We start from the raw sequence: 14,084 nt of genomic DNA, 5'->3' as shown, positions 1-14,084 counted from the left end.
TCACATTTTTCAGTGCCATTTTAACTTTGAATGTTCACTAAACGAATGGCTTTAAATTGAAGACTACCTGTAATGCATTCATTAGGGTTAAGGTTGTACTCTCCAACATTTTGTTCCCATGCTCATATTCCTGAATCAATATCCTTCACATACTGACTTAGAATTAAGGGAAGGCACGATATTAAGATGTCTTCTCAGAAGCAAGGAAAGAGAAAATACAAAATACAGTACATAGGATAAAACCTGACACATATTAAACTTACAGGTGGCCCGACATTATGATCAAATTATAAATTTTTCCATTATTAGAAATTGGTTCTTGTGAAGTCTGAAGAAATAGTCATATTTATTTACATTTCCTATTTCTAAACTGCCCATCTCTCTCAGATAATTGCAAATTAGAATTTGGAACTGCATTACCACCCAGAGATCTTTCAGCATGCACCTTGAGCAAAATGTCTTCTGCACTGTATTGTTCGCAATATAAAATTGGCTCCTATGGGTTGCCACCTAGTGGATAGAAACTTCTGTCATTATCCAAATTCATCAACCCAGCAAGAACATTTTCACTGCAATCCTAAATATACTACCAAGAATTAATCCCACTGAGCTTATTGTAACTCATTTTGCAGCATTAGGTAAGACATATAGGATCAAGTTTATAAACCCACTGTAGGCTTTTGTAACATGTTGCAAGTTAAAAAATGAGAAAGCTGGGACATTGTGTAATTTGTATTAAAAAATCAGTTATTATTAGTTCTCAGAATCTTTTCAGGTGCATGAAAATAAAATGAATGAAAAGTGCTCAACTCAATATAAATATTAGAAATGCTATCTTTTTACTTAAAAGCTTTTTCAATATCTAAAACTTTAGGTTGTTGTGCATAATGTGCAATTCAGTGAAATGACAATGCTTGATAAGCATCGGCTCTGGCTAAAATCTGACTCTGAGGTTCAAGATGATATATGCTTGCTGTGGGTCAGCCCCAATGAATGGATGGGAATCGTTTTTGGATAAACATGAATACAACTGCAATGTTAATTTCCTTAAATTATTTTTCCTTGCTTTTTTAAAGTCAACTCAATCCAAAGAATATTTTTGAACAACCCAGATAGTCAATCTACATACAGGTTTGTACGTGAGTCAATGCAACTTGAAGTGTACATTTTGGCGTTAATAGTTGAGTAAAAGAATATGAAAGTTATTCATTTATTACGAACCAGATGGACACAAAAACAACTCTATTTGTTTTAGAACTGAAACACAAATAGTCCTTATATTCAGAAATGAAATGTATCCAATAAAATATGCATGTACATGTGGAACTTCATACAAAATTATTTAAAGTTTCAGCACCATTTGCTTTCACGCCTTCTTTACATAGCTTAAGAGTTCTTCTTTATTCTTTTGATAATCACTTTTTTTCCACTGTTCTCGTAACTGTAGCAAGAGGGGCCCAATGTCTTTTCCTGAGGAGATTCCCATTTTTCTTAAGTCATGACCAGTTACAGGAAAAGAAGGTATAGACCACTCTTGCATTTCTTTCAGAAGTTGTTCTTCCCCTTGGTACTTCAAAAGCTCATGGATTCTGGATGTTGCACAAGGCTCCCTTGCCTTCACAAATACAACAAAATGAGAAATATGAGCACAAAGTATTCATAGTTCTTAAGTTCCAATGTAATACACAAAATACCTAAAACCAGATCAGTCCTCAATCTTCTTAAAGTTCAGATTTTACTTGGCACCACTTTTAAAACAGTAAGTTCAGAATTTTCTATTTTTTTGGTGATCATACATTAAATATTTTGTTCGTGGTTACATACATAGGGGAACCCAGTCTGTATTTAAGGAGTCAGCATTCACGTTTGCACAGCCTTCTTCCTAACTCCTAGTTTATGTATCTGAGATTAAATCAAGAGGACAAAGATGCCTCCAAATAGATCAAATAGAAAGCTGAACAAAAGTTGAGAATTATCCAAAAGAGATTTACTGTACTTACATCTAAGATGAAATCCTGGTATGGTTTAAGAGGCATTGTAGTATCAGAAGCTTTGGTCAAGTCTCTCCTGTGCTTCAACAGAAATAGCCCCAGGTTTTTCTCATCTTTTGATAGTTTCAGTCTTAAATCCAGTTTTGAAAGATCACACGGAACCTTTAACAGTGACGTTAGAATGGTCATTGGTTTGGGAAAAAGATTCTGGACATTTTTACAGACTGTGTCAAACTCCTGTAAGTTCCCATTAACAGGTAATCCTGAGGGGATACATATAAAGAAGGGTTTTGAGAATAAGGTAACTATTAGAAAGAAACAAGAAAGCAACTAAGATTGCTAACAAAGCAGTACCTGGAATTGCTAGACAAGCAGAATGTATTATTATTTATTACAAGTAATGGCAAAATCAAACTAGTGCGCTGTCACTTCAGAACCAATGTAGAACAGGGTTACAGATTCAAGGCTTTTTTAGACCTAGCAGACAACAGTAGTGTCCCAATGTTCTATTTTTCTACCTTGACTTCAACTCCCAGAATTCCCCAAATAGCGTATCTACAATGTCCTAAGAAATGCAGAGATAAGTCATTTCAGCGGTTAATATGCCCTTCTCAAATCTGGGTGCACTGAAGTTGTGAGATTCCAGTTTCTAAAATTCCTAAGCCAGGTTTATTGAGGAACTCCAAAGATCTTTGAAGGACAATTACTGTGTGCCCATTATCAAAAAATAAAAGATGTAACTGGTTACTCAAGGATATGTCACTCAGATAATTCTCTATGGAGATTCTCAATCATCCATAGATGATTGGTTGTCCCAAAGGAAATCCCCTTCAATCAGTTAGAACTGAAGAAGCTTCTTGGATGAGAAGTGAAACATTTTCAAAGAAAAACCCCTCAAGAAACTCCAGTTGTCTTTTGGAAAAGGCACCATTAGGATATTCTCTATCTCCAATATTCACATCTGTACAGGAGTTAACATCTATTAAGTTTTTTACCTATATAATCAGTTACTGTAAGTTCATACATCAGATGAATGAGTTGATTTGCATATTTCCCAACAAGAATTTTTTTCAATTCTGTCCAAATCCTTTCGCCAGATATTCCAGCCAAACCTTTGGCATTTTCTTTGATGGCTTCCAGAGTTCTGGCATCATGGTCATCAGGCCTTTCAGCTATCCTCCCGTAAAATCTAAGGAAAATAATTTCAGTCTTATGATTCATTTAACTGAATTATAGGCATCACATTACCAACCCCACTGTTCATAGCTTGATTTTCAAGAATTTTGGAACTGGGTAAGATGGCAAAACGATGTAGCAGTATATGCCAGTGTTTACACTCAAGTAAAATTCACTCTACATTAACTCAGTATGGTCACTGTAAGGACTTAGAATACAGTTGTTTTTATAAATATCCTGGTGCAAATATATTTAGGCAAACAGCACCAAAGTGAAAAGGGCAAAGATTTGATGTCCAAATGCCTCTAATACTGAGTGCCATGCACAAGCCAGGAAGTCAGAGCTCTGTAAGTGATCTCCAAGTGAAATGTAATTAAGGAATAAACAAAAGAGCATCTAGCTCTCTGCAAACTGGCCAGTGCCCTTATCATGTAGACATATAAAGCTATTTACCGGAAATAGCGTAGAATTCGTAAAAAATCTTCTTTTATTCTCTGGTTAGCTTCTCCTACAAATCTGATCTTCTTGTTTTTTAAGTCATTGTAACCATTGAAGAAATCATAAAGAGTGCCATCCAAACCTATCAAGCAAGTGGAACATAATTTAACAAAAATTACTTAGAACTTCATTTAAAAAGGCACTTTCCGAAACTCCATCCATCTTTAGCATTTGACCAGAGTCAGAGCAAGATTACCAGCAATCACGGTCGGTAGTAGGGTGAAACATTCACTTTGTAATACCAAAGCTAAAAAATATTGGTTGCAATCATTAGCATCAGAGGGTAAGAAACGGATCTCATGAAAAGTGATTACTTAGGAAGGAAACCATTGTATATTTTTAAGCTACTGATAATCCATGATTTCTTTAAGCAATAGTTAGCAATTTTAACAAGAACCATTATATATTACTCTATATAACATGAGCACCAAAAATGTGGTGTTCCTTTTAAAGTATGTACCAAATCTTGTGAAATTTCAATAATTTCAGCACTGAAATTGAATGCAGGAACGCTGCCATATTTCAGGGGAATTGGCTAGCTCAAAAGACTTTAATATGCTTTATTTTATTTATTTATTAAATTTTTATACCGCCCTTCTCCCGAAGGACTCAGGGCGGTGTACAGGGCAATAAAGGATAACTTTAAAGGATAACTATTTAAACTGAGGAATTCTATGTGTGCCATTTAATGGAATTATAGGCATCACATTACCAAGACGGCAGAATACCAAAATGTCCTCATTCAAGCAGAATTCTTACATCAACTCACTGTTAAGACCTCCATAATATCTATATACTACTAAAACTCTCCATTCGATATTTTGGGGTGAATTACTCCTGAGGGAATGAAATTAGTTTTGCTACAGTCATGCCATCCTTATTTTCAAAGTTTCCTGACAGCTTCCCACAAATCAATGGGGAACTTGGAAGGAACGTGTATGATTACCAATAAGCCTATGATATGAAAGGAAGGAGCAGGAAGGAATGAAAAAGGAAGGACAAAGTATGGAAGGAAAGAAGAGGATGGGAGAAAGATTTCTGATGCTCACTGCCAGCCTCTCAGAAGAAAACTCAATCAGGAGTTGCCTTCCAACTCCTAGTTAGGCTTAAACCTGGAACCGCTGGAGACAGAGTTGACATAGAACATTCAAGTGAGAGAACAATCCACATTTACAGGACCACCATGCCATCTTTTAAGATGGGAAAAATAGCTTACCTAGGAACATAGAATTTATGGTGAGATCTCTTCTTGCTGCATCTTTTTCCCAGTCAGTTGTGAATTCTACTTCTGCATGTCTCCCATCAGTACGCAGATCAATTCTCAGTGTGGTAATTTCAAAGTTCTCCTCGTGGAGCTGCAAAAAACAACAACAACCCAACTTCTCATTTGGCTAACAGAATCCATTTTAAAACCTTGTATTAGATGGATAGAATGCAATTTTGGGGAAAAAAAATCAATCCATCTGTTTTGTTTCCTGCATGAAAACATACCTTTGCCTGTTTTCCCCCCCTTTTATAGCTTTTAACTGAGGGTGAGGGTTGATTGGGTTTTGTATTGGAAGTTTTATTTCTGTAAGCCGCCTAGAGTTACCTTGAGTCTGTTAGGCGGCCATATAAATTTTCTTAATAAATAACAGACAACTCTTTTTATAGTATTTTCCTTCATCCAATGACCTCTCAAGTCTGCCTCCACTTGCCCCAATGCCCTATGTGGAATTTCTTCCCGCCCAATGTTGAAGCTAATTATCTTCATCTTTTTGCACTCAAGTACATTTTTTCTTTGTGCATCATTGACAACTATTTATCCATCAAATTTATAAGTTTTAAAAATAGGCATACTAGGCATAGTATGCCATACTATGCCAAAAACATGTACGCATAATGCTTTGATCATTCTGTGTCTTCTAATTATTCTGTCTTCTAATTTGTAGGGCTGAAGACTCAGCCACAACTGGACACAGAGGCATTTCATCTTACCCCACATGCCTCAAGTTCTTTTAGTTTGGCATAGTGCTCTAGGCCTTCCTTCTCCAAAATGGCATTTTCTGCAATTCCCAGACATCATGGTGAAAAACTAGTGACTAGCCATTGGGAGGGTGGCAGTTTCAACATATGTGATAGTATAACTATCATTCATGGCAAGCAAGTATCATCAGAGAACCTCTGAATATTGTCATGTTCTGCATACAGCCCACTTCTCTCTTCTAATATTTTTCCGCATTTGCTGACATTATAGTCAGCCAGCAATGAGGTCAGCTTACAGGAAGGGAGAAATAAGGTTGCCTCATTGCAACAATATCTATTATTTTTCTATTTAATAATTTAAAAAAGAAAACAGATATATTTGCTAGCATTCAAGCTCAACATGAGGACAATTTAGACTTTTTTTTTATAACCTTAGGAATATAAATCTATAGAAGCTCCTCTTCTACCAAAATACTTTTTCTATCTATTTTTCATTTTAAAAGTTTGCAAAATCCTTTTACCCTAGCAGTGATGGTTCCATGTTTTTCTCCTCTGTTGTTGATCATACGGACACCCTTGGCCTGGAACATTTCTTTCATCTGACTAGGAGTTGCAGTAGTGGCAAAATCAACATCTTGTGGTTTTATTCCACTGAGTAAATCCCTTACAGCACCTCCTGCTATTCTTAGTTCATAATTTTCTTTATCAAATATTTCTGTAAGTAGAAATGGGAAAAATTGTAAAGACAAAATATACATGAAAGAAGCCAAGCAAGAGAAATTATGGTATGACTTTTGATTTATGTGGAATTCCTCATGCTAGATTTGTCCAAGATAATGCTCTAAACCTAACTTTTAATTCGTAATTTATCATTTAATTTTGTAAATTAAATAGAGTGGGGCCTCATTGGCTCAGTTATAGAATACGTTATTAATATACTATTAGGCTGTCTTTTGGCCTGTGTGCATGCACTCATGATGTGTCCCATCGTGAACAAGACCTTTGCTCATAGATGGAGAAAATTTAAATCATACTTTAATTTTTTAAAAAAATCTCTTATTTCTGTGCTGTAACTTAAAAAGAAACCATTGAATAGCATTGAAAATTTTGTTTTTTTCAAAAATTCATGCACTAGACCACATGCACAGTAGTCTTGATGAAGATTAAGATCAATCAAATACTGCAGAAGTAGTCTGCATTTTCATATGTATCATTAAAGTATTAAAGGGCAGTAAGCCTTAGGTCTTCCCAAATTTCTTATATACAAAAACGTGCTTGGCATGTCTGATATTACTCCGCCAGGCATATTCTAACAAATCATAAAAGCAGCCAAAGAATCCAAACCATAGTGTAAAACAAAATACTTCATGTAAGTTATGTTTGGATTAAGCATTTTAAAATATTTCTCCAAATTCACCTCAGCAAGTCTTGAAAATCTGAGTTTAACATAAATCAAATATAGTTCAACATAACATCTACAAGTAGCATATATCCTTTGAACATGACACTGCACTGAAAAGTTTGATACACCCATCTCTCAGATATGATGAATGAAAAGAATGAAATTTGTCCTTCTGAGTAATGCAATTGAAAAGTCAGCAGGACTGCTTTGCAATCCTGGAGTGAAACTTAATGTTTGATGCTGTTTTGATTGACAGTTTGAAAGAGAAATCTGTATGTCTTGGTGGCCCACGGATAGGTACTTTTTGGTAAACTGCATTTGTGGGACAAAAAAGCATTCAGGTACTATTGTACACCAGTGTATCTCAACCTCTACAACTTTAAGACATGTGGACTTCAACTCCCAGCATTCTCTAGCCAGCATCCACGTACCTTAGAAGTTGCAGAGGTTGAGAAACACTATTGTAATCTTTTGAACACAGTTGGCTAAAGAAATCTGGCTGTTATGCTAGTTATAATCCCAATGCAAAAGACAGTAACCTACTAGTTTATGTTGGTATCCTGGTATGCACCAAAATGATGGTTTTTTTTAATCCTATTTATATCCCGCCCTTCTCCGAAGACTCAGGGCGGCTTACAATCTAAGAAGCACAAATCAATGTGCTTAGCAATAGCCTTCATTCTAGGTATATGCCTGCTTATTAGGGCTTTCGCCGTCCCAAAGCAGCATTATTACAAAGTCAGCTTATTGCCCCCAACAATCTGGGTCCTCATTTTACCTACCTCGGAAGGATGGAAGGCTGAGTCAACCTTGAGCCTGGTGGGACTCGAACCTGCACTAATTGCAGGCAGTTGATGTTACTTAAGGAGGCATTAGCCCACTGCTCCACCAAGGCTCTTTTTATTGCTGAAGTTACTACTGGAATAAAATAATTGCTAGTCACAGTGAAACACGAGCAGTAATAGTATTAAATCCCAATTATCAGGAATCCCTAGTCCAGGGGTAGGCAACCTCGGCTCTTTTATGACTCATGGACTTCAACTCCCAGAATTCCTGAGTCAGCATAGCTGACTCAGGAATTCTGGGAGTTGAAGTCCATGAGTCATAAAAGAGCCGAGGTTGCCTACCCCTGCCCTAGTCCAAAAGCGGGCCGAGAAACCTGTCTTCCCCCAGATATTGCAGAACTACATCACCTGGCAGAAGTAAATCGATCTAATAATGGTGAGAGATACTCCCGAGTAGTTCAAGCCACAGCTGGAGGGCCACAGGTTGTCCATCCCAGCTCCCAAGTTCACCTCCCAAGAAAATGAAGCACCTGTACCTGCAATGCCTTTCAGCCCTAGGGTGAAAAGGGACTGAAATTCGGAAGACTCTATCTTCATGGTTCTGAAATTCCGACAAAAGCTTGCGAGCCCTACTCTGTTGCGGGGAGCAAGGATTTTACAGCTCAGAAGAACGAAATGACTCCACATCTTTAAAAAAAAGAAAAAAAAGAAAAAGAAACAACGAAACGAAATGACGAGTTAATGAACACCCCAGGAAGGCATGGTGCAACCCAGAGGCCCGGCAGACGCTCGGAAAATAACCATTACGTGGGTTGCGGGCGGGAGAAAGCCCTTCGAAAAGTAGCGGCCGCCTCAAAAGTGGAGCGAGCACGCTCGGTTTCCGCGGCCTGCAAGGAATCCCCGCACCGGTCGGGCGTTTCAGCCCGTTCCCCCTTTTCTTTTTCCCCTTCGTAAGGCCTGCTGCCCAACCCTGCGCTGGCGAGGGAAAGGGCAGCCTCACTCACCCAACGAACTTGGGGTGGGGTGTGTGTGTGTGGGGGGGGGTCTCCGCGGCTCTAAGCGAGCGGACCGAGCAGCCCCGCAGCGCCAATTGCTGCAAAATAAAAATGGAAGGGAAAGGAGAGGTGCGAGTTCCAGAAGCGGGAAAGCAGGAGGCCGCCGCTTGCAACCGAGTAACTCCTCCTCCTCCTCCGCGTCCTTCCCAGTCGAGGGCGGCGCTTTTATCCGCCTGGAGACCCGCCCCAGACCGCGTAGCTGTACTCGGCAACTTGTGCGCGCGTTTTTCTCGGCTGGCTTTGCCGGGTGGTTCGCCGCCTTGTGGAGTAGCTTCGGCAATTGCTGAGCGAGGCTGGCTGTTCTTTCCTAGGGCTTTCGCTCCCCAGCGAGGCCTTTTGTGTTCAAGGGCTTTTTTCCACCACCACCCCGGCATAGAGGCCGGCCTAAACTGGCATTTTGCTTGTGTCCGAAAGAAACGGCCTTTTTCAGGACTCGGGGTCGTTATCTTTTAAGGCTTGGTCCACAAATCACGATAAGCCGCGCGTGCTTTACTCCTCCTTTGTTAAAGGTAACACAGCTGGCTAAGCTTGCACGTAGGGAAAGCCAGAAATCACAGTGAAAATTGGGAATGCTGGATTCCCATCGGGTTTTTTTATGATTCAGTGAGGTTTGTGAATCCGACTTGCAGTGGAACTGAAGGGCCCAGAGGCCTCTTCCATGCAAATGAATGTGGGATATTTCCCAGGAAAGCAAACTGGGTTTCCCCCCCCCCCGTGGGAAGTCAATCCCCTAGAGAAGGAAATATTAAAATGGCAGAAAAATATATTTCCTCAAAGGCAGAAAAGCATGCCCAGTTTTTTTTAATAGCCCCAAGTCTGCTTCCCAAGCAGAAACCAGCTCAGTAGAATTGCAGATGTAAATAATCTGGGAAGGTTGGAGGCCCCCAGCTAGAAGCTTAGGAAGAGAAATGTTGTGTATTCACACATTATGTTAATGATTGTGTTCACTTGTAAAGTTATGAGGTAAACCCGTGGGCAGCTTTTGACAGCTGTCAAAAGCTGCCGGAAGCCACTGCACAAGCGCAGCCGTTTGACAGCTGTCGGCTGTCAAAACCACCGGATACTGCGCAAGCGCGGAACAGCTTGACAGCTCCAGGCTGTCAAAGCTCACCATCGCCGATTGGTCTGCCCGGACGAGCGGGAAACCGGCACAGCCCTGATTGGTCGCCTGACAGCCAGCTGGGGGTATAAATAAGGCACTTGCGAGGCTGTTCCTCGCCCGGTTCTGAGAATAAAAAGTTTTCTGTTAGCCAGCTGTCTCGCGTACTTCTTCAGCCAACAGAGCAAGAAAGACACCTAAAATCTTCATACGCCACCCAAAGTCTAAGACACGACATAATAGGATTAACCCACAGATGCCAAAGGGTACACCCAGACTCAGGTCAGAATATATGACACAGGAAATACAAAGGCTCAAACAGGAACAGGAAAAAAGCCCCAGAGGGTATAAAAACCCACTCCCTACATGTGCTCTCTCTTTTTTTGCCAGAGCCATCTTTCTGCCTGGCTCTCCTTTACAATAAACTGCAACCTTCTTTCTAAAGCAGTCGCCATGTTGTTTATTGCTGGATTGGACTGAAACATGATGAAGACTTTTCCTTCAACACCTCCAAAATTCTGCTACTAGCTGCCTAGATTTTCGCAACTTGAATCTAGTTGTCCTGTAGGGTTTAAGAGAATACAGTCTGGATATCCTCCCGTGTGAGAAAACTATGGGAGAAGGTATTGGGACACTTGATATGCAGCTTAGGTGGTCCCTTGAATCTCGTATCACGTGTAATTATTTCCCTTTTCAGTCAGACTATGAGACTGGCTGGGTTTGCATGAACCACAAATGGGCAGGCAGCAACTGGCATGTTATAGGATCCCACGTGGAAATTGTGCCAGAGTTTGCAGCCAAAAAGCGATGTATATTGTGTTCCACAAAATTTAGTAGGCGACTGCTGAGATACTGTGGTTCTACTGTTCATATCATTTTGTTTTATTCTTCTTTGTGATTTTACTAGGGTAAATGAAAGCTAGTTTTGTTATGCCAGTCTCTAATAAATGGTAATATCTGTTGACATCTGCACCATAATAGCTTCTGGCTCCTTTAGACAGAACAAAACAGAACAGAATAATAGAGTTGGAAGGGACCTTGGAGGTTTTCTAGTCCAACCCCCCTGCTTGGGCAGGGAGCCCTATACCATTTCAGACAATAGTTGTCCAATTTCTCCTTAAAACTTCCAGTGTTTGGAGCATTCACAACTTCTGGAGACAAGTTGTTAGACCAGTGTTTTTCAACCACTGTTCCGCGGCACACTAGTGTGCCGCGAGATGTTGCCTGGTGTGCCGTGGGAAAAATTGAAAAAAACACTGACCTAGGAGACAGCGGTGAGAGGAGGAGGAGGAGCAACAGCCGCGGGCGGAGCAGCGCTGCAAGACTCTCTGGCGGGGAGCGCTGGGCACCGGAGCCTTGGGTAAGCTAACGACCCTACTTCGCTGGAAGCAAAAGCCCGGGAAAAGAAGTGGGCTCGACCTCTCTAGGCACCAGGGCTCCACGGCAGCGTAACTCCGCCCCCTTCTCTGGCTTCGGAGGGTCTCTTGCTGAAGAGAGAGAAGCTGGGGAGAGGCGACCGGCTCGCTTATCGGAAGAGGACGGACGGGCGGCCAGCTTGGCTCGCCTGAGCTGTCGCGTGGTTGGTTGCCTGCAACGTTTGAAAAAGCTCTTCTTCCCCAGCACGCGCCGCTTACTCCTTACTCCCCGCGCGGCTGAGGATGCGAGACTCCTGCCTGGTCAGCTGCCTGGCTCCGCTTTCTTTGCTCGCCGTGACCCCTCGCCCCAGCCCGCCTTGCCAGCTGCTGGGCTGGGCGGGGGGTTGCTGAACCCTTTTTTGCATGGGGTGTCCGCCGCCTCCGGCCTCGGTTCGTCTCTCCGCCGCTGCTGCTGCTCCTGCTGCTGCTCCTGCTGCAGGGAAAAAATGCCCCGGCAGGAGCTGCCTTTGCTCGAAGGCTGGGAGAAAGCTGGCAAGGAAAGTTGTAAAACGGGGCAAAATTCACCCAGCAAACGTCTCCCTTAGCCACAGAAATTTGGGGCTCCGTTGTGATTGTGGACTCCCTGTACGTCACACCTAACAGTTATAGTAATAAAGACTTTCGGGGACTTTCTCCATTTGGACTTTAGGTAAGGTAAAGGTTCCCCCGCAGATGTGTGCTAGTCGTTTCCGACTCTAGGGGCCGGTGCTCATCTCCGTTTCAAAGCCGAAGAGCCAGCAAAGTCTATTACATCGACTCTTACTCTTCAGTCTCCACTGAATGCCTTGACTGGGTTAGGGACCCTTATAGCTCAGCATCAGTTGGTGGAAAGGACATGACTTTACAGGAGCAGGAGGAACTAACTGAACTGAGATAAAATTGTGGTTTCAAGCTAAGATTTGCTGATCTACCTTTGGACATTTTTTGGTTGTATACTGCCAAGGAGTTCCCCCTTCTGGCAAACAAAGCTATTTTGAAATTGCTCCCATTTTCCACTACATATCTGTGTGAGATGAGCTTTTCAACCATGATTGCTATAAAAACTAAATACAGAGAGAGACTGAGAGCTGTTGACGAAGAGCTACGTGTGTGTCTTTCTTCGATTCCAGCCAGAATATCAGCTTTGTGTTCAGCCAAACAGGCCCAGGTTGCGCACTGAATAAAGTATTTTATAATTTTTCATATTTCTGTTTACTTACTATTTCATAGTAAGTACAAGCCGGCCTAGCCTGATGGGGGATTGGTGGGGTTTTTTTTTATTCTTGTATTTTTATTCTTGTATCTTTGGGGTTTTATAATTGTAACATATCAATTGTTTTAAAATCGGGCAATTATTTAATTTCCTTTTAATATTTGTAACTTTGTATTTTATTCTTGCCCTGTGAACCGCCCTGAGTCCTCAGGGAGAAGGGCGGTATAGAAATATTATTAAATTAAAAATTAAATAATAAAGTAATTATAAAATACTTTCTTTGTGTTTATTTGATTCCTATTCAAGAGAATTACTTTATATATAGTCAATATAGGCACAGAGTTAAATTTTTCAACATTTTCTAATGGTGGAGTGCCTCATGATTTTTTTCATGAAACAAGTGTGCCTTTGCCCAAAAAAGGTTGAAAAACACTGTGTTAGACTATGATTTGAGTATGTGAACTCTATATAAATACATGGCAGTGTGTATGTATTTCAGGGGTTAAGACTGAAAAAAATGAACTCAAAATAAATGATCTTGAGAGCTAGGTCAAAAAGCTTTACTGACTTTGAAGAAAAATTGATTTAATATACTCTTACTTGCAGTTCTATAATGAAATTAATCTTCATTTGAACAAGATAAATTAGGTCCTTTAGTGCTAGATTATTTGCTAGTAGGTCTCTTCTCAGAAGCATATAAATATTGTTTCAATATAGATACCAATTACAACATTTTTTCTTGGTGCTAGGTAGCCACATATGATCAAGAAAGTCTTAATAATTGTAATGTATTGGGATTTGTCTTGCTTAGGAAAATCACGTGGGGTTAATTGCTGGAAGGTTGCTCAAGCAGGGAAGCTGGCTAACGGCTCCCAGTTCCTCAGACAACCCGTCTCCAGCGCCACCATTGGCTGCTTTTAGGGCGGCAATAGGCTGCTTTAAACCTATTGGCCACCGCCTAGAGGCCAGGGTATAAATTGCTGCATTCGCAACCCTGTTTCTCAGTTCAGTTCCTGCAACCAAATAAAGAATGATTCTTGCTGAACTCACTCGCCTCGTCTCGTCAATCAAGCAACAAACCCAGTATCTAACAATAATATTTGTTATTTGAGGGAACACCTGCTGCCAGCATCAAGTTCCCTTCGTCCAGTGCGCTTGCAGAGGGAGGGTCTTCTCAGAGTGCCGCCGGTAAAAGATTGCCGGCGGATAACACCCAGGGAGAGGGCCTTTTCTGTGGGTGCACCTGCCCTCTGGAACCAGCTGCCCATGGAGCTCAGGACTGCCCCTGACCTACGCTCATTCCGCTGGGACCTGAAGACTTGGCTCTTTGAGCTCTCTGACCCAGGCTGAGAATTTTAACTGGGGTTTTATTTTCAGGGATAATTTAATCTTTTAATTCTCTTTTAACTTTGTATTTTATATTGATGTGATTTTAAAATGCCCTGTAAACCGCCCTGAGTCCTTCGGGAAAGGGCGGTATATAAATCTAATAAAATCTAAAATCTA

At 40.9% G+C, this 14,084-nt stretch overlaps 1 protein-coding gene across 1 annotated transcript; it reads right to left on the bottom strand.

Annotated features, from left to right (window-relative positions):
* Positions 1-1,196: 1,196 nt before the first annotated feature.
* On the bottom strand, positions 1,197-9,025 carry TRNT1 (tRNA nucleotidyl transferase 1). Its single transcript, XM_083354314.1, has 7 exons — positions 8,354-9,025; positions 6,152-6,345; positions 4,882-5,020; positions 3,621-3,747; positions 2,987-3,180; positions 2,001-2,254; positions 1,197-1,615 (listed from the first exon to the last, which is right to left on the bottom strand). The coding sequence occupies exons 1-7, from the start codon at positions 8,502-8,504 to the stop codon at positions 1,367-1,369; spliced, it is 1,308 nt and encodes a 435-aa protein (XP_083210440.1). The 5' UTR covers positions 8,505-9,025; the 3' UTR covers positions 1,197-1,366.
* Between the last annotated feature and the right edge of the window lie 5,059 nt (positions 9,026-14,084).

The sequence above is a fragment of the Vipera ursinii genome (genome assembly GCF_947247035.1).
Source record: "Vipera ursinii genome assembly, chromosome: 2".
Classification (NCBI taxonomy): Eukaryota; Metazoa; Chordata; class Lepidosauria; order Squamata; family Viperidae; genus Vipera; species Vipera ursinii.
Note: the sequence above shows the minus strand (reverse complement) of the source record. Positions and strands in the feature narration are given on the sequence as shown.

Excerpts from the sequence above, each read along its gene's own strand:
- TRNT1 (XM_083354314.1), bottom strand. The coding sequence starts at position 8,504 with ATGTGGAGTCATTTCGTTCTTCTGAGCTGTAAAATCCTTGCTCCCCGC. Across the intron at positions 5,021-6,151 it reads ATGGAACCATCACTGCTAGG|CTCCACGAGGAGAACTTTGA; the intron begins GTAAAAGGATTT and ends TGTTTTTTGCAG. Across the intron at positions 2,255-2,986 it reads TACAGTAACTGATTATATAG|GATTACCTGTTAATGGGAAC; the intron begins GTAAAAAACTTA and ends GTATCCCCTCAG.